Genomic DNA, 24,732 nt, shown 5'->3' on the forward strand with positions numbered 1-24,732 from the left:
GCCCCCAGCTGTTCCAAACTGGCCCATCGGGGAAGCAAAAGTGTATTTGTATTCGAATCAGTTTCAAGTCTGGACACTTCAGGGCTGGCTCAGCTCTGGGTTGTAGTCGGTGAACTTTGTCCCGTTCTTCAGGCACTAGCTCACTCCCTTGCTTCACGTGGTTGTGGCTTACAATTGCCCTCAGGTTAAGGTGGAAACTTGCTGAAATTGGCCTAAAAGACCCCGTTTCACTGGCCCTAGTCACCTCTCCAGCATTTTTCTCTTTTCTTACTCTAGCCTTAGCTCTCTCTACTCCAATCAGACTGACTTATAGACAGTGAGTTCTTACTTCCCTTGACCTTTGTTTCATTAAAAAATGAAACAACAAGAAAAACAAACCTGGGTCCCATCTTCTCACTGTCTAGGGACAGCTGAAAGGGTTAGAGGCCACGGTTCATTCTAGGTTGGATTCCTCGCCAGGACCTCCCATAGCACAACCTCCATTAAGCTTCCTTATTTGTCTCCCTTTGTGCCCCGCACTGGCCTCTCACTAGATAGCCGTTGAATCAGTGTGGTTTTGAGTGGTCGGGAGAGAGCAGAGAGTCACCTTGAACTGACCTCGGAAGAGAGGGAAGAACATTCACAACATCAGGTGTCGTTGGAACGAAGATATAGCGGAGGCCCTTGTGTTCCCAAGTTCAGGACCAATGAGACACTGTTTGGCTACAGTAAGGGGCTGTGGGACATGTAAATTGAGGTTAGATTGTGAATGACCTAAATATTAGACTTAGCGGTCTATAAATACGGAGGGGAAAATGGAAGGATTTATGACTGGGGATTCATGTTTTAAGAAGAGTAATCTGTGTGTGTGTGTGTGTGTGTGTGTGTGTGAACATTCCTGAACTCGGTGCAGGCAACTTTGTTCAGAATAAGAGAGAGGCTTGGGGGCGGGGGTGTGTGTGTCTTTTTCCTACTTGACGTGTCTCACTCTTGTCTTGTTTGGGGTGTGAAAGGTTAAAGCCAGCGGTGCACGGGCAGGCTACACAGCCATGTCAGACTGCGAATAAGGAAAAACGGAATTTATTTAAGGGAAAGGGGGTTGGAGGTGGGGATGGCCTAAGGCAGTGGTCGGCAAACCGCGGCTCGAGAGCCACATGCGGCTCTCTGGCCCCTTGGGTGTGGCTCTTCCACAAAATACCACGGCCTGGGCGGGTCTATGTTGAAGAAGTGGCGTTAGAAGAAGTTTAAGTTTAAAAAATGTGGCTCTCCAAAGAAATTTCAATGGTTGTCCTGTTGGTATTTGGCTCTGTTGACTAATGAGTTTGCCGACCACGGGCCTAAGGGAAGAGGAAGCCAGAGAAAAGGGGCCGTGGAGACAGGTTCAGGGTTTAGCCCGGGAGGAGCTGTTGCTGCCCACTGCTCCCTGGTTGGAGTCTCATGGGGTCCCTTAGAGGTTGGGGGATACCTGCCTGCAGGGGAGTGGCAGGGGCGTGCTCCCTGGAGGGAGTGTGTGCGCCGGGCCCTTTGTCCTGGGCGTTTTTCTCTCTCTCTTGCAGGTGGCAAGCTTAGGGAGGTCTCAGGGAGCCTTACCAGAATATTCATCAGCGTTCAGGGGCGCTCTTTCAGGGTCGGGGTGTCCACTGATTGGTTGGTGCCGGGGCAGGGGGTCATCATCCAGTGCAGCTGGTGTTGGGGCAGCCGAGGCCTCACTGGTCTGGCTTTGCTGCTCTTCTGGGCCTGGAGCTGAAATGCAGCCTCGGCCAGATGCTCTCTTCAGGAAGGAAGCGTCAGGGGTTCTAAATCACATGACCATCGACGTGAAGGATCAGGGGTCCAAACCACAGGGCCAGTGACATGCTGGGGAGGAAAGGTCACCGGGGGGCGAGGTTCTAGTTTTCCCCGAGTTGCCCCTTGCTAGGCGGCGGCCTTTCTGCCTGGGGAGTTTCTGTGCCTGCTCCCCGCCCCCGCCCCCCGCCTGCTCATGTCTAACAGGGTGCCAGCCCCTCGGGCTCCTCTGGTGCCGTGTTTGCCGCTTACCAAGCAGATGGTGCCCTTTGGTTCTTCGGGCTCCACGCACACTCCTGCCCCTGTAAAAAGCCAGCGCCCCTTAGTTTGTGTGGGCTCCGTGCCCGCCTCCCTCCCGCCCCCCGCCACGTTCTCAGCTGGCTTTGCTTCTCTGTTAGAATGAAGCCCGGTTCTACCCGCCTTCCTGCCACGGAGACCATGTTTTTAAAGGTTTTTCCCCGTCAGTGGAGCAGAATATGTTTACTACAAAACCCTACGGACACAGTGTCCAGACTTCCCGCTACAGCACGGCACAGACAAGTGCACGGCCTCACCGATGGTCTCTGTGCTGGGCGAGGGGTCTCATTCGGAGGCTTTGCTGGCCTCCCTGCGTTTTCTCTCTCTTCCCAATCCTGCTTCTTTCAGTTTATCCATTTGGTAATTTGTGGAAGAGTACTTCTTTGACTGATTTTGGGAGTGGCCCATCAGTCTATCTTTATAAAAAAATAATGAAAATCTCACTGTACTGTTAGTCAGAAAATCCAATGTGACTTAACTATTTGTACTGAAGTTAACACCCTTACTGCGGCCAAATGGAGGTGTAATTTGCCCAAGGAGAAATGACATTTTCAGTATTCCCTGCAGGACCCTGCCCCGCACGGCTCACGTCTAGACTGACTTGTTATTTGTGGTTTCGTGGTGGTTCTTCCTGCCGGACGTGCGGGAAGAGGCGATATTGCCGCCTTTCTCTTTAATGAGCTGGGTAACAAATGGCTCGGCCCAGGAAAGGTCTCTGGGAGATGGCCTAGTCTCTTTGCAGAACAAAGCTGCGTTGGGTTCTGAAGAACTTCATTATTCAGAGCCGATAGCTATTAATTTAAGTGGCTTTGAATTTCCGTATGGCTCATATATTTTTATCTGGCTCATGTATTCCCTAACATCTATCAAAACTGTTCCCGGATTTTCTTTCTAAGCCATTTACTGTAACTACCGTTGCGGTGTTTTCTAATATCACTCGATGTTGAGGAGACAATAAAAGAAATACGTTCCTTACAAAGTTGAAAAGACCAGGGGATTATTCTCAGGGCCACCGAGCTGTTGATTAAGTTGGAAAAAAAAAACACACAAAAAACAAACACACATCTATTTGCTGACCAGAATGAAAATAGTTTAGTTTCATGTGTTATTCCTGGTGCCTATCGGCAGGCGGGGTGCTGATCCTGGATGCTGGAAGCAGGAGGATAGTACAAGGTTTCCAAAGTGCGTGTGACCTGTCCTATCCACCCAGCCCCTCGGCGTGTGTGTGTGTGTGTGTGTGTGTGTGTGTGTGTGTGTGGTTCGCACAGGTCTGAAGTCAAGGTCAGCCCAGGACTGTAGCAGTGTCGTCACCGGGAGGGAACCTGATTTCCTGAGTAGGCTGACCTTGCGGCAGCGGGCAGAGCTGGCTTGGAGCACAGGTGCAATGCTGATGATGGACGGTGAGTCCTGGGAGGAAGGGGCCATTCCCTGGATTTCTGATATAAAACGTAAAGGCCTGAAGTTAGCTCACAGAGTCATAGGTGGTTGGAGCTCAGACCGGAGAGGTAGGTAGTCTACGCCAGTGGTCGGCAAACTGCGGCTCGCGAGCCACACGCGGCTCTTTGGCCCCTTGAGTGTGGCTCTTCCACAAAATACCACGGCCTGGGCGAGTCTATTTTGAAGAAGTGGCGTTAGAAGAAGTTTAAGTTTAAAAAATTTGGCTCTCAAAAGAAATTTCAATCGTCGTACTGTTGATATTTGGCTCTGTGGACTAATGAGTTTGCCGACCACTGGTCTACGCAAATAGAAGTTAGTTGCCTCGCCATGGGCAGAGCCAGGACTTGAATCCCAGTTTTCTGATTTCACACTGAGCTTGGGAAGAGGTGTGGCCTGGAGCAGGGGAGATGGTTCTTAGGGAGTGGCTCTCAGGGGGCCTGCTCTGCTCTTTTTTTAAGAAATACATTTTTATTGATTTCAGAGAGGAAAGGAGAGGAAGGGAGAGATAGAAACATCAACGATGAGAGAGAATCATTGATTGGCTGCCTCCTGCCCACCCTCTACTGGGGATCGAGCCCACAACCCGGGCATGTGCCCTTGGCCAGAATTGAACCTGGGACCCTTCAGTCTGCAGGCCAGTGCTCTATCCACTGAGCCAACCTGGCTAGGGCCGGCCTGCCCTGCTCTTGACTGGCATTTAATGGAATGGAATCTGACACCATGAAACCAAACTCCCGCTCTGTCAGCACTGTACGTGGGTGCGATGTGAGCTGCCTGTGCCAGTCAAATTAAACCACCAGTCAAACCTATTGGGCTAGCGTCGTGGATGCTCGGCAGCACTCAGGCCCGTAGGGTCCGTGGGGAGGAGGGAGGCGGGTCCTTCCTTCGGAGGCCGCACTGGTTTGGGGGAAGATAAGGGACAACACGGGCCCAGAGGAGGGTGTGGCTGGTCCACGCCTGGGAGCTCGGAGCTGCCAGTGGGCCCTGCGGGTCAGAGGGGACGATTAGGCTGCTGACGCTCACCTCCGTAGAGCTCACGCATAATTACAGGGGAACCCCGTTTCTTGAACGTCTCCCACCTCGGACAGTTAGCTTCTCAACCTGACAGCCCTTTCAGGCTGACGCCCGTGGGGCCAGCCACGCGCCAGCCACGCGTCTCTCTGGTGACGGACGAAGGAGAGAATGCAGGAATCTCAGTCCTTTACCACTGCTAACGTCTCGGGAAATGGTGCTGTACATATTTTTTATTTTTATTTTCTTGCTGCTTATAATTATTGTTAAATTTCCATTTTTTACTGTACATTTCTTTTTTTTTAACGTGTTTATGGATCAAACGGTACAATAGACATGCACTGTGTATAAGAAAGGTTAGAACAGGGAATCGTTTAGGGGTCTGGAACGGATTAATTCAATTTACAGATTTCTAACGGGAAAAAGTGCTTCAGTTTTTGAACAGCCTTCCGAATGGATTAAGTTTGAGAAAGGAGGTTCCCCATTGTATGTTCAGCTCTAGATGAGTCAGGCTCACCTGACGTATGACTTCGTAGAGCTGGGGGCCTGCGGGTGTCCGCCGCCTTGCCTTGGGGGGCCGTCTGCACTGCTGTCTGCAGTGCTTTCTGCGCGGCGGCCGGCTGCAGGTGTCTGCGGGGGGTGGGGGGGAGGGTCCCCGTTTCTGCTCATCACTCCCCCGTGCGCCCCAGCACAGCCATTCTCATTACCGTCTTCAGGCTGTGGGTGGTGGGGTCCCCCCTGGTTTCAGCCACCTCATTCTTCTTTTGTGTCTTTATTGGCAAGTAGCTGACGTTCCTAGTTTAATGGAAGTTTGGTGGTTTTCCCACCGATGGTGTTTTTACTAGGAAATGATTGAAGTGAGACGGGATCTTCGCTCACAGCACAGAAACCAGCAGCAGCTGGCTGGTGGGGGGGGGGGGGGGGCTTCTCTGTGGTTCGGTGACGGTATTTGGGTATTCTGTGTTGTGAATCATTAACGTGAAGATTGGTCCATAAATAAAGCCATTAAACATGGCAAGGTAAGTACAGCTGCCCCAGAGATAACCACTCTTCCCAAAGCCCAGGGTGCTCTCTGCCTGGCGTCTCTGCGTTCAGGTGGCATTTGTTATTTAGCTCAGGGAAGGCGGGAGCCGGCGGCCATGAGCTTCAGCTGAACAAGAGCCGGCAAGGCGTCGGGGCTCGGGTTGGACAGCGTGGGCCTCCGGCCACAGGGGCTCCCTGAGGCCGTGGTTTCAGCCTTTCCTTCATCACTTTCTTCTTAGTTTGGTGGAGGGAAGCCTTCCTCCAGGAAAAGCTCCTTTGCAATGCGACGATCGGAAACAGAAACGGGAACAGGCGAGCCGCGCGGCGCTGATGGGGGCAGGGGCCGGGCTCCGAGCTCTGCCGCTGGGGCAGCCCCTCTGGCCCCGGAGCTGCTCAGGGCCCAGCGCACAGACGGAAAAACAACACACCGCTGCGTTAGGGAAAACAGGCAAACGCTTCCTAAGAGCCAGCTGTTACCTGGGAAAAGAGAGACGTCTCAGTCCTCGTAGTGGAGGGGGTGATGGAAACTCCCCGGTTCCTGTTCTCTGCTGCCCGAGGCCCCAGGCTGTGCCCTGCTTTCCGAGGAAAAGCGCCCCGTCAGCCGCTGGCTAGTCGCTGTGCGCACACACAGTTCTTGCTGGTCGCTGTGCGCACACACAGTTCTTGCTGGTCGCTGTGCGCACACACAGTTCTTGCTGGTCGCTGTGCGCACACACAGTTCTTGCTGGTCGCTGTGCGCACACAGTTCTTGCTGGTCGCTGTGCGCACACAGTTCTTGCTGGTCGCTGTGCGCACACACAGTTCTTGCTGGTCGCTGTGCGCACACACAGTTCTTGCTGGTCGCTGTGCGCACACACAGTTCTTGCTGGTCGCTGTGCGCACACACAGTTCTTGCTGGTCGCTGTGCGCACACAGTTCTTGCTGGTCGCTGTGCGCACACACAGTTCTTGCTGGTCGCTGTGCGCACACACAGTTCTTGCTGGTCGCTGTGCGCACACACAGTTCTTGCTGGTCGCTGTGCGCACACAGTTCTTGCTGGTCGCTGTGCGCGCACACAGTTCTTGCTGGTCGCTGTGCGCGCACACAGTTCTTGCTGGTCGCTGTGCGCACACAGTTCTTGCTGGTCGCTGTGTGCACACAGTTCTTGCTGGTCGCTGTGCGCACACACAGTTCTTGCTGGTCGCTGTGCGCGCACACAGTTCTTGCTGGTCGCTGTGCGCACACAGTTCTTGCTGGTCGCTGTGCGCACACAGTTCTTGCTGGTCGCTGTGCGCACACACAGTTCTTGCTGGTCGCTGTGCGCACACAGTTCTTGCTGGTCGCTGTGCGCGCACACAGTTCTTGCTGGTCGCTGTGCGCACACAGTTCTTGCTGGTCGCTGTGCGCACACAGTTCTTGCTGGTCGCTGTGCGCACACAGTTCTTGCTGGTCGCTGTGCGCACACACAGTTCTTGCTGGTCGCTGTGCGCACACACAGTTCTTGCTGGTCGCTGTGCACACACAGTTCTTGCTGGTCGCTGTGCGCGCACACAGTTCTTGCTGGTCGCTGTGCACACACAGTTCTTGCTGGTCGCTGTGCGCACACACAGTTCTTGCTGGTCGCTGTGCGCACACACAGTTCTTGCTGGTCGCTGTGCACACACAGTTCTTGCTGGTCGCTGTGCACACACAGTTCTTGCTGGTCGCTGTGCGCACACACAGTTCTTGCTGGTCGCTGTGCGCGCACACAGTTCTTGCTGGTCGCTGTGCACACACAGTTCTTGCTGGTCGCTGTGCGCACACACAGTTCTTGCTGGTCGCTGTGCGCACACACAGTTCTTGCTGGTCGCTGTGCGCACACAGTTCTTGCTGGTCGCTGTGCGCACACAGTTCTTGCTGGTCGCTGTGCGCACACACAGTTCTTGCTGGTCGCTGTGCGCACACACAGTTCTTGCTGGTCGCTGTGCGCACACACAGTTCTTGCTGGTCGCTGTGCGCACACACAGTTCTTGCTGGTCGCTGTGCGCACACAGTTCTTGCTGGTCGCTGTGCGCACACACAGTTCTTGCTGGTCGCTGTGCGCACACACAGTTCTTGCTGGTCGCTGTGCGCACACACAGTTCTTGCTGGTCGCTGTGCGCACACAGTTCTTGCTGGTCGCTGTGCGCGCACACAGTTCTTGCTGGTCGCTGTGCGCGCACACAGTTCTTGCTGGTCGCTGTGCGCACACAGTTCTTGCTGGTCGCTGTGTGCACACAGTTCTTGCTGGTCGCTGTGCGCACACACAGTTCTTGCTGGTCGCTGTGCGCGCACACAGTTCTTGCTGGTCGCTGTGCGCACACAGTTCTTGCTGGTCGCTGTGTGCACACAGTTCTTGCTGGTCGCTGTGCGCACACACAGTTCTTGCTGGTCGCTGTGCGCACACAGTTCTTGCTGGTCGCTGTGCGCGCACACAGTTCTTGCTGGTCGCTGTGCGCACACAGTTCTTGCTGGTCGCTGTGCGCACACAGTTCTTGCTGGTCGCTGTGCGCACACAGTTCTTGCTGGTCGCTGTGCGCACACACAGTTCTTGCTGGTCGCTGTGCGCACACACAGTTCTTGCTGGTCGCTGTGCACACACAGTTCTTGCTGGTCGCTGTGCGCGCACACAGTTCTTGCTGGTCGCTGTGCACACACAGTTCTTGCTGGTCGCTGTGCGCACACACAGTTCTTGCTGGTCGCTGTGCACACACACAGTTCTTGCTGGTCGCTGTGCGCACACACAGTTCTTGCTGGTCGCTGTGCGCACACACAGTTCTTGCTGGTCGCTGTGCGCACACACAGTTCTTGCTGGTCGCTGTGCGCACACACAGTTCTTGCTGGTCGCTGTGCGCACACACAGTTCTTGCTGGTCGCTGTGCGCACACACAGTTCTTGCTGGTCGCTGTGCGCACACAGTTCTTGCTGGTCGCTGTGCGCACACAGTTCTTGCTGGTCGCTGTGCGCACACAGTTCTTGCTGGTCGCTGTGCGCACACAGTTCTTGCTGGTCGCTGTGCGCACACACAGTTCTTGCTGGTCGCTGTGCGCACAGTTTCCAGGCCACTTTCTTCCCAGTGTCTGCGCCTGCAAGCACAGCATCGATGGGAGCCGGGGACAGCGGGTGGACGCAGGCACCGCGCACACGTGCGCTCACACGTGCTCTCACATGTGCGCTCACACACAGCACGGCCTGTGGCACGTGGCTGGGCCGGGCCTTCCCCTCCGTCCACGCCTCCACCGTGCCCATCACGTTCCGAGTGTGACACGGCTGGTTTACACGCACAGGAACTTTGGGGGTTAGCTTGCCAAAATTAAACATCCTTTTTAGTGGCGATTGGAAGGGATTGAGTCACTGCTTCAGTAAGACCGTGTGGAACATGGACTCCTTCGGGGCGGGTGAGCAAGCGCGGCGGACCTCACGGGAGAAGGCGCAGCGCCTGGAGGTGCGGGTGAGGGCCGGTGAGAGGAGCGCTACGCTTAGGGGTGGGGGGGGTGGGGGGCGGAGGGTTGTGGGGGACCCCCAGGGGGCATCTCATTCGGACTCACCTGGTGGAGTGACAGCTCAGCAAACCTGACGGATGGTAAGAGTTGGCCAGCCCGGCTGGTGTGGCTCAGTGGTTGATGAACCAGGAGGTCAGGGTTCAATTCCTAGTCAGGGCACATGTCCGGGTTTCGGGCTCCATCCCCAGTGCGGGGCGTGCAGGAGGCAGCCCATCGATGGGTCTCATCATTGATGTGTGTCTCTCTCTCCCTCTCCCTTCCTCTCTGAGATCAATAGAAATGGATTAAAGAAAAGAGTTGGCTAAGACAAGGACAGGTGGGAAGCGTGATGGAGACGGAGGGCAGAAGAAGGCTTGGGGACCAGTGAGAGCAGGGCGGACTCTGGAAACCGCCCGGCTGGGTGCAGTCGCCGTGGCGACACGGGGACCTCTTCAAGGAGCCGTGTGGCTAAGTGCGAGGAGCCCGACAGTCGCGTAGAAAGGGGCGTCGCTGCAGGTCGGCAGCCCCGGGAGGTGGTGCATGGTGTTTTCCCGGAGAGGGCGCCCGGGCTGACATCCGTGCGGGTGATGGAGCCGTTCTCCAGGGCAGGGGGCCGGGAGCGGGGCGCCTGCGGGTCTCTTTCCACCGTGACATCCGACGGCCTCCCTCTGACCTCTGCTTTCCTGATGGTCCTGTTCTGGCCGCTTAGCCCCGGCCCCGGGGAGAGCGACTCCCAGGCCGGTGCTCCCTGCCCAGCGCCCGAGGGTCTCCGGTGGGTCTGCCCGCGGCCAGGGGGCCAGGTGCCCAGGGCAAGAGCACTGACCCGAGAGGAATAACCCCCAGGAAGAGGCGCCGGCTCGGGCCTCTGTTTCTGGCTGTCATTGCTCTGCGTCTCCCAGCATCCTCTAGGCTCAGCTAATGTCAGCATCAGCTGTCTCCTAGCGAACCCACAGGGTCCGACCACTGACCACAGGACTGAGGGTCATTAACAGAACATCGCGTGTCTTAAATCGTTGGGAGGCACACACTCTGCATTTTAGGACGGACTCCCAGGTTCACGCCCCCATGGGATGTGCAGTGTGACCGTCAGGGCGGGCGGGGGCGGGCTTCACCTGCCCAGCGCAGCGGGTGCGCTTGGGGAGCGGCGCAGGAGGTGGGTGAGGCGCTGGAAGCCACTTGTACCTGCACCCCGGGACCTCCTTTTCCGCGTCCACCTGAGAAGGACCCTCACGGACACTTTTTAAAAATGATATTTTGCATTTTATTAAACATCCGTTGGAAGATACTTTCATGCTATTACACCAGATTAAAGTGACCACAGGCTAATTTACCCTTGGAAGCGGGACCCCCAGCTCTTTAAGGAGGCCTCATTTCTGAGAGCAGTCCGCCCAGCGGCGGTTTTGGCGGCTTAGGGCCATGGCTGACGGTGACCCTTAGGTGGTCAGAGCCCCGGGTTTGGCCTCAGGAGCGCCGCCCGACTGGCCCCTTCCGTGGGCGCTCCTCCTTCCCGCATGTCTTCACTCGGGCGGCACCCGATGGCCCGGCTCCTCCGGGACCTGTGCCCGCCCAGAGCAAACCCCTCTGAGGAGCCCAGCGACCAGAGTCCCACCTCGGGGGTGTCTCTGCGTCTAGGTTTCCAGAAGGTTCTTCCTCGACCCCCTCTGAGTATGTGTCTCTCCCTTTACACCTGGCCCCCAGCCACCACCTCTCCACATTTGCTCAGGCCTACAGAGTACCTAAAACAAAACGGGTTCCCTCATTGCACCCCCCCCCTTCCCACCGCAGCCCAGCCGATGAATACTATGTTCAAAAGTTAATAGGGCTAGCTTGTGGAGGTGCTGGGTATGTTTATGGAACAGATTGTGGTGACGGTCTCATAGTGTATGCTGATCTCCAAACTCGTATACATTAAATATCCACAGCTTGCTTTTCGTATGTCAATTATACCGCAATAAAGTATGGGTGGTTTTTGTTTTTTAAAGAAAGATGACAGGTGAGTTGCCATGGTGGACAATGGAGGGTGAGTATGACTGCCCACTCCCAGCGCTCTTCCATGCGAAAGAAATAATAAACATCCTTTCTGATTGTGACACACACATGCGCACTCACACGCACACGCACACGCACACAGGGAGCTGACTGGATGAGCCCCTGCTCCATCCACTGCAGTGGTGCCTGCTTAATTCTCTGTCTTGTTTAGCGTGTGAGCGTGTGGCAGGCAAGGCCGTGTCTTTGCGTGGATGACATGTAATGAGAATGTGTGGGATGCGTCAGGATAATGAGATCGTTTGGTCCTGTCTTTCCCATCTTCCATTAGAAACCGTTGCGACACTAAAATAAAGTTTAATGTTTCTTTTCCTTTTTGACTCATGGGGTGTTTCTCTCTGTCTTGGCATTTTACACAGGCTGGCATCGGCGTTGCTCTGTTAATCCCTGGCTGCCTCGCTGGAAAACCTTCAGTCCTGCGAGGGCGTGGCCTACACGTGACAGGGCTTATGGGGAAAGCAGGGTTCGGAACAGATGATTTGAAACCAGGGGAATTGACAGCCAGCATCATGGCTTTAGGCGGCCCCCAGTCCTGACGTTCCTCCTTCCACTTGGGGGTCCATTAAAGTCATCCACTTCTAACAACGACTAACTTCATCAAAGTTAAAAAATCTGATCCCAGGTGCTGACTTATCAGTTTTATTTTACACAGAAAAATAGTGTGCATGTCTCCATCTGCACGAGCCTCCTCAGGTAACTTACGGAGGTGGTGGAAGTCTTGAAGCCACTAAATGAGACTTTCCCTTTAAGTCTGAGAAAACTTGCTCTTGATGGTATCGAAGCCTTTAGCCCAGCTGGTGTGGCTCAGTGGTTGAGCCTCGACCTATGAACCAGGAAGTCACGATTTGATTCCCATTCAGGGCACATGTCCAGGTTGTGGGCTCGATCCCCAGTGTGGGGCGTGTAGGAGGCAGCCGATCGATGATTCTCTCTCATCATTGATGCTTCTATCTCTCTCCCCCTCTCCCTTTTTCTCTGAAATCAATAGAAATATATTTTAAAAAACAAAACAAAAAACCTTTATGTGCTGGCAAAAATAACATATAAGCCAGCACAACGGACATCATTGTCCTGCCTATGAGTTAATTTAAAATTTTATTTATTTATGTTTGCTTGTTTATTTATTTATTATTTATATATTTATTTTAATCCTCACCCAAGGACATTTTTCCATTGTTTTTTGAGAGAGAGTGGAAGGGAGGGAGGAGGGGGAGGGAGATGGAGAGAGGGATGAACATCAGTGAGAGAGACACCTAGATTGGTTGACTCCCGCACACACCCTGCTCTGGGCTGGGGATGGAGCCTGCAACCAGAGGAATGTGCCCTGGGAATCGAACCTGTGACCCTTCAGTCTACGTGCCAATGCTCTAACCACTGAGCAGACCAGCTTGGGCTGAGCTAATTTGCATTTAAGAAATCTCTGTTGTAGCAGACAAAAGCTGATGCTAATTTGCTTTAGGAGGTGAAGATAATATATAGCCAGCATTGCGAATTTACATAATATGGAAAAGTGTAGGATAAAGGAGAAATCCTTTGGCTGCCTGTAAATACAGCTGTCGTCATTTTGGTTCATTTTCTTCTGCACCTGACCTTTCTAAGATTAGCATCGAATCGTGACCTCCTGGTTCATGGGTTGACGCTCAACCACTGAGCCATGCCGACTGGGCTCCTTTTATATTTTTAATTTTATATTTATCTTTGAATTATGCGGAAGTTACCTTTCTGTGATGATTTCCCCCCTTTAAATTGTGGCTAGTTATTTCAAAATCCTTTGTTATTTCTGCCCCCCCCCCCCATTAATATCTTTATAAGTACCTTTGTGTCTTTGGATCTTCTCTGGGTTTACTGTTTTGTTAGCTATTTCTGCAGAGTTAGCTGCCCCCGCACTCAGTGGTTTAAACTGCTCCCTCTCCATGTCCACGTCAGACATTCAGGAGCAGCTCAGGTCACAGTCGGGCTCAGCGTCTCTCTTGTGGTTGAACTTCAGACTTCAACCCAGGCCCAGCCCTCTGAAGGCTTAATCCAGGCGGGAGGCACGGCTGTGGGCCTCCCTCACCCGCTGGCCCCGGTGCTGCTGGCCATGGAGGGGCGGGGCGGGGCGGGGCTCTGCCAGGGCCCCCTGTCCCCATGGTGGGTGCAGGCCTGCCTAGGAGTAGGTCCCAGAGAGAGACGGGGAGACCACCCTCTTGCGGCCTCACACACTTTGCTTTTTCTTAAGGAGATGGGGACGGGCTCCTCATTGGGAAGGGGTCCTGCAAGGGATATTTCAAACCACACAGCTCCCTTTTGTTCCATTCATATGCATGTCCGCTCTGCACAAATATCACAGCTTCTACACAGGAATAGCACAGCTTCTACACAGGAATATCACAGCTTCTACACAGGAGTAGCACAGCTTCTACACAGGAGCATCACAGCTCCTACACAGGAGTATCACAGCTTCTACATGGGAGTATCACAGCTTCTACACGGCATATCACAGCTTCTACACAGGAATAGCACAGTTTCTACACATCGATTCACAGAGAGCCACGCCCAACTGGTGGAATGTCCCATCATGCTGTGCTCCACTGGATTGGACGGCGGCTGTTGGCTCTTACTGGTCAAATAGCTAAACATAGGTACACACAGCAATGGTAATAATCTGGGGCGTTCGAAGTCGCTTTATCGCCCCAGCCTCTGAGACTGCTTTGGAGTGATGGTAGGGCTCACTGTGTTTCATTGCTGACGCCTGCTTATAGCATTAAATATTTCCCCCATTTCATACTTCCATGAGTAATTTTAAATGCTTTCATTGGCAGATATGTCGCCCCAAGTTGGTGAAATTTCTCAGGCATCTTAAACAGACTCTCCTAATGTCCCAGCAAGGAGGCAAGGTCAAAACGAGGCCTTCATGTGGGAGAGCACCCAAATAACACTCCGCACCCCAGGGGTCCCCGGCCTTCTGTGCCCCAGGTCCAGAGTCCCATCTGCCCTCGCCCCTGCCAGGAGCCTCTTCGTACTCTGACCTCTGCGCTGCCTTCTGTTTAAAAACACACTGTACGTGGCCAGCCTGGTGTCTGTTGCGTTTCAAGTGTGTGTGCTGTGTGCGTGGGCACTTACCAGCGGGAGGGTCTAGAGGCACCGTCCACAGTCTCAGTCATCGTTACTTTCCCTTTCCGCTGGGTGCATCTTCTCCTCTGGCTTAAAAAATGCTTTTATTGATTTCAGAGAGGAAGAGAGAGAGAGACAGACATCCATGATGAGAGAGAATCATTGATTGGCTGCCTCCTGCACGCCCCCTGCTGGGGATCGAGCCCACAACCCCGGGCTTGTGTCCTGACTGGGAATGGAACCGGGTCCTCCTGGTTCATGGGTCACCGCTCAACCACTGAGCCACACCGGCCAGGCGATGGCTTGCGTCTTCATCCAGGGCGGAGCCTGCCTGCTGCGGTCTGAGCTCCCGGTGGACACCAGCTGCCATGGGGGGGGCTGTGGGCAGTCTTCCAGAACTTCCCAGCGTGGTTTGGACAGGTCCCGTTTGTGACAGGCGACTTAACCAGGCCTTGGTGTGCGTCCGTGCCCGGGGAGCCTGTGTTTGTAAGGTTTACGTTCATCGTCCTGTGAACAGTAACAGTCCCCGCTGGCCTGTGTGCCGTCGCGTTGCGTTTCCCAGGCCCACCTTTCTGTGACCCTGTCTTTCCTGCTTTGCCCCTTAGGGTCTGGTGGCCTTGCTTATTTTGAGAAACCCTCCTATTTCTTTTCCCCAACCCTGATCAAGGGAAGAGCCATGTTTTGGCTCTTGCTCTCTTGACTTAAATTTGAGTTGGTGTCTTACACTGATTCACCTACAGGCATTTGTAGTCTGGGAAAGGAAGCAACACATTTGAGGCATGAAGAGTAGGGGTCAGGATAGGTTTTCCATGAGACCTTGAAATCACGTTCTTTAAACATTGGTTATAGGTCCAGAGATATGGATGCATGGAACAGACTGATAGATCCCAGAGGGAGGGGGTTGGGGAGTGGGAAGAGATTAATCAAAGAACTTATATGCATATTAGAGGCCCAGTGCACAAAATTCGTGCACTGTGTGTGTGTGTGTGGGGGGGTCCCTCAGCCCTCTCGCAGTCCGGGAGCCCTCAGGGGATGTCCAACTGACAGCTTAGGCCTGCTCCCCAGCTGTGAGTCAGGCTTCTGGCTGAGTGGCACTCCCTTTGTGGGAGTGTACTGACCACCAGGGGCCAGCCCCTGCGTTGAACATCTGCCCCCTGGTGGCCAGTGCATGTCATAGTGACCTGTCGTTCTGCTGTTTGGTCGATTTGCATATTAGCCTTTTATTATACAGGATATGCATAACCCATGGACACAGACAATAGTGCGGTGAAGGCCAGGGGTAGGGTGGGGGCTGGGTGCAGGGGGACATCTGTAATACTGTCTACAATAAAAATAAATTTAAAAACATTGCCTATTCAGGCCGAGGAGCTAGGCTACAGCTATAATATTCAGAATTCCTGAAATGACCTGTGGTAAAATCTAGTTAATAAAAGTTATGTAATTCAAGGATAACATTGTTACCTTAAGCCTTATATAATACTGTAACTTGCTTACACCCATCTCTGTTTTTGGGTCAAAATACTTAATGATCTTTCCATTGGAAATAACGGCAACGAAGAAACGTTTTCCTTAGCTGTTACAGTGTCAGACGAGGAACAAGACTGAACTGTTTGCTGGCGCTATTTTTACACAGTGAAGCAATAGCCTTGCAGGAAAATGAGAAAGTTTAATAATGAAACATTCAACTTCGTCATTAAAATACAATGCCTATTCCACTGACTGCGGAGGCCGAAGGAGGCCCTCGTGCAGACAGGGGGAATAGGGTTGCTGTGGAAAGGAATTAAGAAACAGGTAGAAGCATGTTAGACAGTTGGCCAGACGGGAGGTCGGTGAGGGGCGGGGCTGACCCCTGGGATGCTGGATGACGAGCCTGGGGGGCGGACCACGTGGCCTCTCCAGGGGTGTTTCCCAGCATTCCTGTTGTTGCCTGGCGCCCACTTTCCTCTTGTGTTAGGGTCTCAGTGTTACCATCTTTTTATTTCCCTGTGTCACTCTTACTTCTTAGTTTTGACTTTTGCATGGTTTTGAGATTTTTCTTTTGAGAAGGATGCTTTTTTACAGCTTCTTTTAATTTTTTTTTAAAACCAATGTCACACACAGCCTAAATGCTACATAACGCGGTGTTTTTATTTTCATGTTAATTTTTTAGCTAGTCAGTAAGTATTCTGATACTGGAAATATGATCTCTTGCCAGTTGAAGATATGGTTGCCTCAGGAAGAAACAGGTTTATGGTGAAATGATCCAAAGTCCCCTAATTGCTGTGTTTAGGTTGCAGATAAGTACCTGGTGGTTTCATTGACACGAATTTCAGTTGCTGCATTGTTGGCGTCAAGTCCACGGTCCCCTTCAATTGCACTTAATGATGGCACTTACGCTTTTGCGTTAAATTGGAAATAATGTGGAAATCCAGGGTCCGTGGTTACTACAGCAGAAAGCCTACGTCCTCTGCTGGCTAATGGGGACCGCCTACCAGGGTTTTTCTCATTCTACAGAAAGCTGTTCCCTGTCCTGTTAATTTTTATGATAAACTCTTTTTGCGGAGTCTACGGATGGCGTGGTAAGGCTGAGATCTGAGATGGGAGCGTCGCTGTCAGTGCAGGCCCAGGGTGTCTGTTGGAGACGAGGAGAGGATCCTTCACAGGTGGGTGGCCTGCACCCCGCTCGGAAGGCCCCCGGAGTGCTGCGGCTCTTGTTCAGGATGCCTCACGGAAGTAGTGGCTCATGAAGGGTTTCATGTCGCTAAGGAAGGACACGAGGCAAGTGGAAGACTAGTTTCGGATGAACTCCTGCGCGGTCCATCCCGAGCAGGTGGCGGGAGGAGGGGCAGGGCCTCCCGGGGCAGGTGGAGGCCGCCATCGCCGGGAAGCTCGCTGTCAGGGGCACGCCGAGGGGCGACCGGGATCTCTCGCCATCTGAAAGCTCATTTACAAACAGCCTCCGTTTCAGGAGTTCAGCGACGAGCCAGGGGTGCCTCCTGCTTCAGCGCAGTTTTCTCAGGCGCGACGTTTGCAGCCGAAGGTGGCTGCGAGGAGAATGAGGTCGCAGGTGAGATGGGCCCCTCTCGCCAGGGTGGCTCCAGCGCCACGGGTCACTGACTAGAGCCGTGGTCGGCAAACTGCGGCTCGCGAGCCACATGCGGCTCTTTGGCCCCTTGAGTGTGGCTCTTCCACAAAATACCACGGCCTGGGCGAGTCTATTTTGAAGAAGTGGCGTTAGAAGAAGTTTAAGTTTAAAAAATGTGGCTCTCAAAAGAAATTTCAATCGTTGTGCTGTTGACATTTGGCTCTGTTGACGAATGAGTTTGCCGACCACTGGCCCAGACCATCCCAGTAACGATCGGGCCGCGTGATGGAAGGGGACGTGCATTCGCGTGAGCAGAACGGGGACGCCGCAGGCCTCCCGCCCCCTCGTTGGCGTGCCGCGGCGGGGAGGTGTGTGTTCAGGCCTCCATCCGTGTGTGGTTCCTCAGGATTCGGGGACAGTTAGCAGCTTGAAAGTGCTTTGTTCTCATGGGGGACAGGTGTCCTTCCCCAGGCAGGCCGGGCGGGACTGCGCGGGGACGCTGAGCCCCTCAAAGTGGCGGCCACCTGCGTGCACGGTCGCTTTTGTTTTTGCCCTTGGATTGGGGCAGAACCTCACCTTCAGACCAGAACCCCCCCCCCCCCCCCCCCCGTTCTTGGAGAAAGGCTCAGCAGGAAGCCACTGGCCCGGACTTGGGTGTGGGAGCCGGGGTGCCCTGGGCCGCAGTGGGATGGGGGACACGCGGTGTGAAGGGCAGCAGCTTCGCCCCTCCGTGTTTAACACGCTCCTGGGCGCGACCTGCGCAGTGCCAGCTTCTGTTTCCCTTTTAAACTAGTTGTTTCCTAAAAGCAAAGTCTTGCCTAGCCGGTGTGGCTCAGTGGTTGCGCGTCGACCTATGAACCGGGAGGTCAGGGTTTGATTCCTGCTCAGGGCACAGGCCCGGGTTGTGGGCTCAGTCCCCAGTGGGGGGCCTGCAGGAGGCAGCTGGTCAACGATTCTCTCCCATCACTGATGTTTCTCTCTCTCTCTCCCTCTCCCTTTCTCTCTGACATTAATAAACATATATTTTAAAAAAATTAAAGCAAAGTCTTCTTTTTTTGAAACTTAACATCTCAAACCTAAAAGGCGACTTTGTGTCTATTCGCAGTCGGGGTGCTTTTCTCGGTTTCAGTATCCGCACGCGTCTTGCAGAAACGATAGGAAATGGATAGAAATGCAGGACGCTGGGCACAGAAGGACCTGAGGAATGGGAGCCAGCGCCTTTCTGTTTATGGACGAGGTGACGGAAGAGGAAACTGAGGCCCCGAGTGAGCCGATCAGACAGGCAGCTGGATCTGGGCCACCTCGGGCCCCGGCCGCCATCGCTGGGCTGTGTGCTGGGGTCACCGTGACCGCAGGGAGAGGCGGCGTGGAGGGGAGAGCACATGGGGAAGAGGGGAGGCTCAGAGTTCTGGGAATCTGCATTTCTGCAGCTTAGGTTAATTTCTGAAAAATTTATTCCGCAGTCGTGCATGCTGCCTCCTAGCAGGGACGCCGAGGCATTCTCATACACCAGTGGTCGGCAAACTCATTAGTCAACAGAGCCAAATATCAACAGCACAACGATGGAAATTTCTTTTGAGAGCCACATTTTTTAAACTTAAACTTCTTCTAACGCCACTTCTTCAAAATAGACTCGCCCAGGCCGTGGTATTTTGTGGAAGAGCCACACTCGAGGGGCCAAAGAGCCGCACGTGGCTCGTGAGCCGCGGTTTGCCGACCACGGTCCTACGGGAACGCATCCCCAGTGTGGGTCTGCTGGTGTCCCCAGCTATTAACGAAGGTCCGGGCGTGCAGGGCCCAGGGAGCTGCAGGGAGACACGTCTGGTCCTTTCATCCTGTCACGTTGCTGCTTTTGTTCTAAGAATCACAGGTGGACAGAAACCTGTCTTCCAATTTGCATCTGTCCCGTCCTTTTTGTTTTTGTTTTGAGTCTAAATCCTCCAGTTGTCTAAGCCTCTTGGACCTGATCGGTAAACACATTTGGGTTTACTATTTAAGCAAGCCCAGGCTCGCGTGGTCAAAGCCAGCTCGCTGGCTCCCTGAGACCGGGACGCACGCCCTCAGGTTCGCTGAAATGTGAACGGTCAGCGCTTTTCTCCTGCGTGAAGGAGAGTGCTTCCTGTGGGTGAGCAGAAAAGTCAGGGTGTCTAAGTCCAGACCTCAGGAAGCTGTCAGAAGCAGGCCGTGTCCGGCCTGGCCTGCGATGGCCACGTAACACATCGGTGAAATAGATTGATCTCGGCACGAGTGGGGAAACCCTGCCCAGGGGGCTTGGTTCTGCTGAGATTCGGGGAGAGAGCGCGCTGAGGAGGTGGGTTGGGAAAGAGGCTGGCCTTACCCCATAGCATCTCTATACCAGCGGGACTTCCTAGGGTGAATTCTCCTTCCTCTTTAAATGTCAGAAACCAACAGAAGTTCAAAGAAGAAAGTAGTCTCCCTCTTCACCCGGAATTCCCAGCATCCAGACTTCACCACTCTTAGCCGTTTGATAAGCCTGCTTTTCTCCAGTCTCGCTCTAAACTTGAATAACTATACAAGTGACATCAGGTGTTTGTTGAAGGACTAAAACAGTAATACAAGTGATATTCTGTTTTACATACTTTTATATGTACACTAGAGGCCCGGTGCATGAAAATTTGTGCACTCGGCAGGGGGGGGGTCTCTCAGCCCGGCCTGTGCCCTCTCGCAGTCTGGAATCCCTCAGGGGATGTCCACCTGCTGGCTTAGGCCTGCTCCCTGGGGGATCGGGCCTAAGCTGGCAGTCAGACATCCCTCTGGCAACCCAGGAGCCCTCGGGGGATGTCCGACTGATGGCCTAGACCCTTTCCCCACAGGGAGCGGGCCTAAGCCACAGTCAGACATCCTTAGCGCTGCCAAGGAGGCAGGACAGTCAGCCTGGCTTGTGGCTGAGTTGAGCTTCCCCTGAGGGAGTGCACTGACCACCAGGGGGCAGCTCCCTTTATTCTGTGGCTCTGCCATATGTATTTTTTAAAAATATATTTTTATTGATTTCAGACAGGAAGGGAGAGGGAGAGAGAGATAGAACCATCAATGATGAGAGAGAATCATTGATTGGCTGCCTCCTGCCCGACCTCTACTGGGGATCGAGCCTGCACCCTGGGCATGTACCCTGACCAGGAATCGAACTGTGACCTTCTGGTTCAAGGTCGATACTCAACCACTGAGCCATGCCAGCTGGGTTGCCATCTTGAACTTGAGAAGGCCACTCCTGCTCCTGTCACCACTTCGTTATCACAGGTGTCATGAAATGAGCAACAGTAAAGGGAGGGCACGCTCCTTGTAAGGGTGCATTGTGGGAGTATGTCACTTCTGCTTATACACCATTCATCAAACCTAATCACATGGTTGCACATAGCTGCAAGGGAGGCTGGGCAGCCACTGAAGTGTCTCATTGACACTTCTATTAGGTGGAAGAGAACAGGTCAGGGTATGAGCAGCATCTCATCGGAATCCTCAGCCGCAGGAAAGGGTTTGCTTTTGGAATGCTTTCTTCCCCCTACCTATTGCTTGTGAGGAAACATTTCCCACTGAAGTTACCAAGTGGACTTGAGCTACTGAAAAGAGTTACCCAGAGGGAATGTGCTCCCCTCTGGGATTTTAAGTCACGTTTATTCCAGTGGTTACGGGGACGTGTGTGAAATATATGGAGATGAGGTGGCTTCTCCTTAAACTCTTATTTTTTCTGGGGCTGTTTTTTGCGTCTTTCTTTTTTGCCGCTTTTGATGTTTGTTGGATACGTCGTTTCATGCTTGTTTTGCTCTGTGTTGGCAGGTATGGCGCCGGCGCAAGGCTGGGCGAGACGGTACTTCAAGGCCTTCTGTAAAGGCTTCTTCGTGGCAGTGCCGGTGGCCGTGACCTTCCTCGACCGGGTGGCCTGCGTGGCGCGAGTGGAGGGAGCATCCATGCAGGTGACCGTGAATACGCCTTCCTTCTCACAGCACACGCGCCACTCTTTCTCACGCACCGGGGACGCGGTTTCTCCGTGTCACTTCTGTGCTGGGGCCGGAGAGGCGTTAGAAAGACCTTGAAGTGAAGGTTAACTTCCCTGACTTTTTAAATTAGGTTTTCCAACGTAAGTCACAATCAGAGGAGAGGCGAAGAGAAATAATTACCGGATTGTTATCTGTATCTGTCTACCTATCTGTATATCTCTTTAGGAAATGTAAATGGAGATTCTAAATAAGTTTTTTTTTAATCCTCCCCCCTGGATAGTTTATTGATTTGAGAGAGAGAGAGAGAGAGAGAGAGAGAGAGAGAGAGAGAGAGAGAGAAACATAGGTCACTCCTGGGTATGTGCATGACTGGGAATCAAACCCACCACCTTTTGGTGCACGGGGGGAGGATGCTCCATCCAACTGAGCCACCCAGCAAGGGCGTAAATGGAGAATCTAAAGAAATTTTACTGAATGACGTCGTATTTTGTGGATCTGGTTTGGGATTTTAAGCCATTTCAGTTATTTATATCTGAATCTATACTTAAATATCTTTTTAAGACCAAATTATTCGTGCAGATGCAGGCTGGGTTTGGGTCAGAGTCGGTCACTCTGTTGAGCTGTATTACCCAGTGGTTCATAGGTCAATGCTCAATCACTGAGCCATTCCGGCTGGGCCAATACAGGCGTGGTTAGTGATGAATGCAGCATGGTGCGGGGGACTAGGAGGGGAAATTGCAGGGGTGAGGTGTGGTTAATGATTAATTCAGCACGGTTGGGGGAATAGGAGGAGAAATTTCAGGGTGAGGTGTGGTTAGTGATGAATTCAGCATGGTGGGGGAATAGGAGGGGAAATTGCAGGGGTGAGGTGTGGTTAGTGATGAATGCAGCATGGTGGGGGGAATAAGAGAAATTGCAGGGGTGAGGTGTGGTTAGTGATGAATGAATGCAGCATGGTGGGGGAACTAGGAGGAGAAATTACAGGGGTGAGGGGTGGTTAGTGATGAATGCAGCATGGTGGGGGGAATAGGAGAAATTGCAGGGGTGAGGGGTGGTTAGTGATGAATGCAGCATGCTTGGGGACATCTTCCTGCTGCGCAGCTTTGATGAGCGGAACGTGCTTTAGACTCGGGGTTCCGCAGAATGTGGGGGAAAAGCCCTGTCCTCACATTTATCTAAGGACGCGAGTACTAGACGGGCTGGCAGGGCGTGGAGGTCCCTGGAAGCCCCGTGCACTGCAGGGCACGTGCCGCCTCTGTGGCCGGGGAGGCCTGCCCTTCCCGCAGGGTGGGGGCTGGGTGGTCTGCTCCGCCGTGGGGGCAGGAGCCCAGGCGTCTTCTCTCCCGGTTTGCAGTGTGAAGGGAGGGAGGGCAGGCCAGCAAGAAGCCGGGACAAGATGCCACGGAGACGGAGAGGAAAGGAGAGACCAGATGAGTTGGGTGCTGGAGGTGACACCGGGAGGGGTTGCAGGAGAGGCCCAGAGCCCCGGTGAGGAGGAGACGGGACAGGGAGGGCTGCGGTGGAGGGTCCCCCCAGCGGGGCCTCCCGTGGCCGGTGACAGGTCTGCGGCCTGTCTGTGCGGAGCCCCGCGAGGTCCCGCCCGCAGCCACCCGCGGCCTCCGCCTCCCGCGATGGTCCTTCTGTAGCTCAGGTTCCAGGATCGACTTACGGTTCGTGCCGTGTCTGCTAGACGACCGAGTGTGGGTAGTCGCAGCTCCTTGAAGGGAGGTCAGACATGAACACAAGGTGTTTTAAGGTGTAATTCTGTGGGAAGTAGGAATGGATAAAACGTTCGCTTTTCTGAAACACAGCAGCGGGGGCAGGCCCCCTGGGTTGGACGAGCGACTCCCAGGGCCGCGGCAGGAGCTGCTGGTTAATGACCAGGGGTCGGCAAACTCATCAGTCAGCAGAGCCAAATACCAACAGGACAACGATTGACATTTCTTTTGAGAGCCAAATTTTTTAAACGTAAACTTCTTCTAACGCCACTTCTTCAAAATAGACTCGCCCAGGCCGCGGTATTTTGTGGAAGAGCCACACTCAAGGGGCCAAAGAGCCGCATGACCACAGTTAATGACTGTCCACACGCCCTCCCTCCCCTCAGGCCTCCTGACGGTCCCCCTGGCTGCTGACCGGCCACTGTGCACGGGGCCTTTCCTTTTTTAAAAGAAGCGCCAGGTTGTGCAGCCTGAGGTTAACTCAGGAAATGGAGAGGGCAGCGCACGGTGGGAGCTCCAGCGAGAAGGGGTGTGGGGGAGGCTGTCAGTGGCCAGGCGCGGGGATGGCTTTCGGACTCGCCCGGCCTTGGGACTTGATTTGCGTGGGTGCCCGCAGCAGGGTCCCTCCGGCCTCGGCCATCACCACCGCAGACTTCACAGTCAGGAGGGGGCTCGCGGGGAGCACGGGGCCCGCGCTGCTGCATCGGCCTGGACAGCGCACCGCCTGCCCCGCCCTGTGCACAGCCGGGGGCCTCGTGAGACACGCCGCGCAGTCCGCTCCGCCCCGGCCTCAGGGAAAGGCCGGAGCGTGTGCAAGGGAACTAGGGACGGGCGGGGAGTCAGGGCTTCATCAGCACCCGGTCTGGGTTCCTCCACAGCACACCCATCGGTTCCCCACCGCCTGGCCTGCCCGCGGCCTGCCAGTGACCCCAGGGGAGCCGCTTTGCAATAAACTCTGAGGCTCCCACCTGGCTCTAGCCATTCTCATTTCCTGCTGAGTTTGAAATGAAATGTGCTGTCAAGAAAGCAAACAAAGAGACTCGCGTGCTCTCTCTCTGTCACGTTTATTTATTGTATTCTATTAAAAATTTGAATCCTCCCATGGGCTTAATATTCAACAGTTATTATAGACCATAACTGTTATTTTCAATTCTGAGGCGCTCGATGCAAATAGACTCTCAAGAAAAGAGACGTACTGTGTTTTATGTGCCACAATTTCACGCGGAACCAGGGAGGGCGATGCTACCTGCCGGGTTTGGACTTCCAAGGTGCCAGGCGCACAGGTGGGCCCACCCCGCCCGCCTCGGATGCTGGGCTCGGGCCCCGGTCCCGTCCAGGGGCTGGGCCCACTTTGCAGGCCACTGCGAGGCAATGCGGACGCGTTCATTGGCTCCCCCAGGTGCTTCCTCCCTCGTTACCTTTGTCTCAAAGTCTCCCCGCAGGCGTTTGCCCGCTGGGGTGTTGCCTGTTTTATGTCACTGCGCAGCCTGTCGTTAATAGAGGGTTCAAATAGACCGTTTTGTATTTAGAGCAACCGGCTTATGTGATGCCGAGACCGTGGGTGAGTGATAACTTCAATGCCCCGGGACTGCGGCCGCCCCGTGACCTCAGACGGGAGTCGCTGGCTAGCCAACCGCCCAGCGAAGCGCAGCTGCACTGCAGAATCCAGAGCAATGCATGGCGTTTGTGTTGGGTGGGGAGTGAGTGCTGCTTGAGTCTGTTTTGTAGCAGTGGGCAAGGAATAGAAGGATCTGTGGAGTTGTCTCTTGCATCCGCCACAGTGCTTTCCCTACACAGTTGAGCCCTTGAATTCCGAAAGCTTCGATTCATGTCCTTCGCGGTCCCCT

General features: G+C 53.9%; 1 protein-coding gene across 1 annotated transcript in view; it reads left to right on the top strand.

Annotated features, from left to right (window-relative positions):
- The window catches only part of IMMP2L (inner mitochondrial membrane peptidase subunit 2), a 461,183-nt gene that overhangs the window by 10,602 nt on the left and 425,849 nt on the right, over positions 1 to 24,732 (top strand). The window contains exon 3 of the mRNA XM_079785593.1: positions 21,007 to 21,143. Coding sequence (XP_079641719.1) covers positions 21,009 to 21,143 — 135 coding nt within the window. The 5' untranslated portion in view covers positions 21,007 to 21,008. The remainder of the gene's footprint in view (positions 1 to 21,006; positions 21,144 to 24,732) is intronic.

Source organism: Cnephaeus nilssonii (assembly GCF_951640355.1).
Source record: "Cnephaeus nilssonii genome assembly, chromosome: 12".
NCBI lineage: Eukaryota > Metazoa > Chordata > Mammalia > Chiroptera > Vespertilionidae > Cnephaeus > Cnephaeus nilssonii.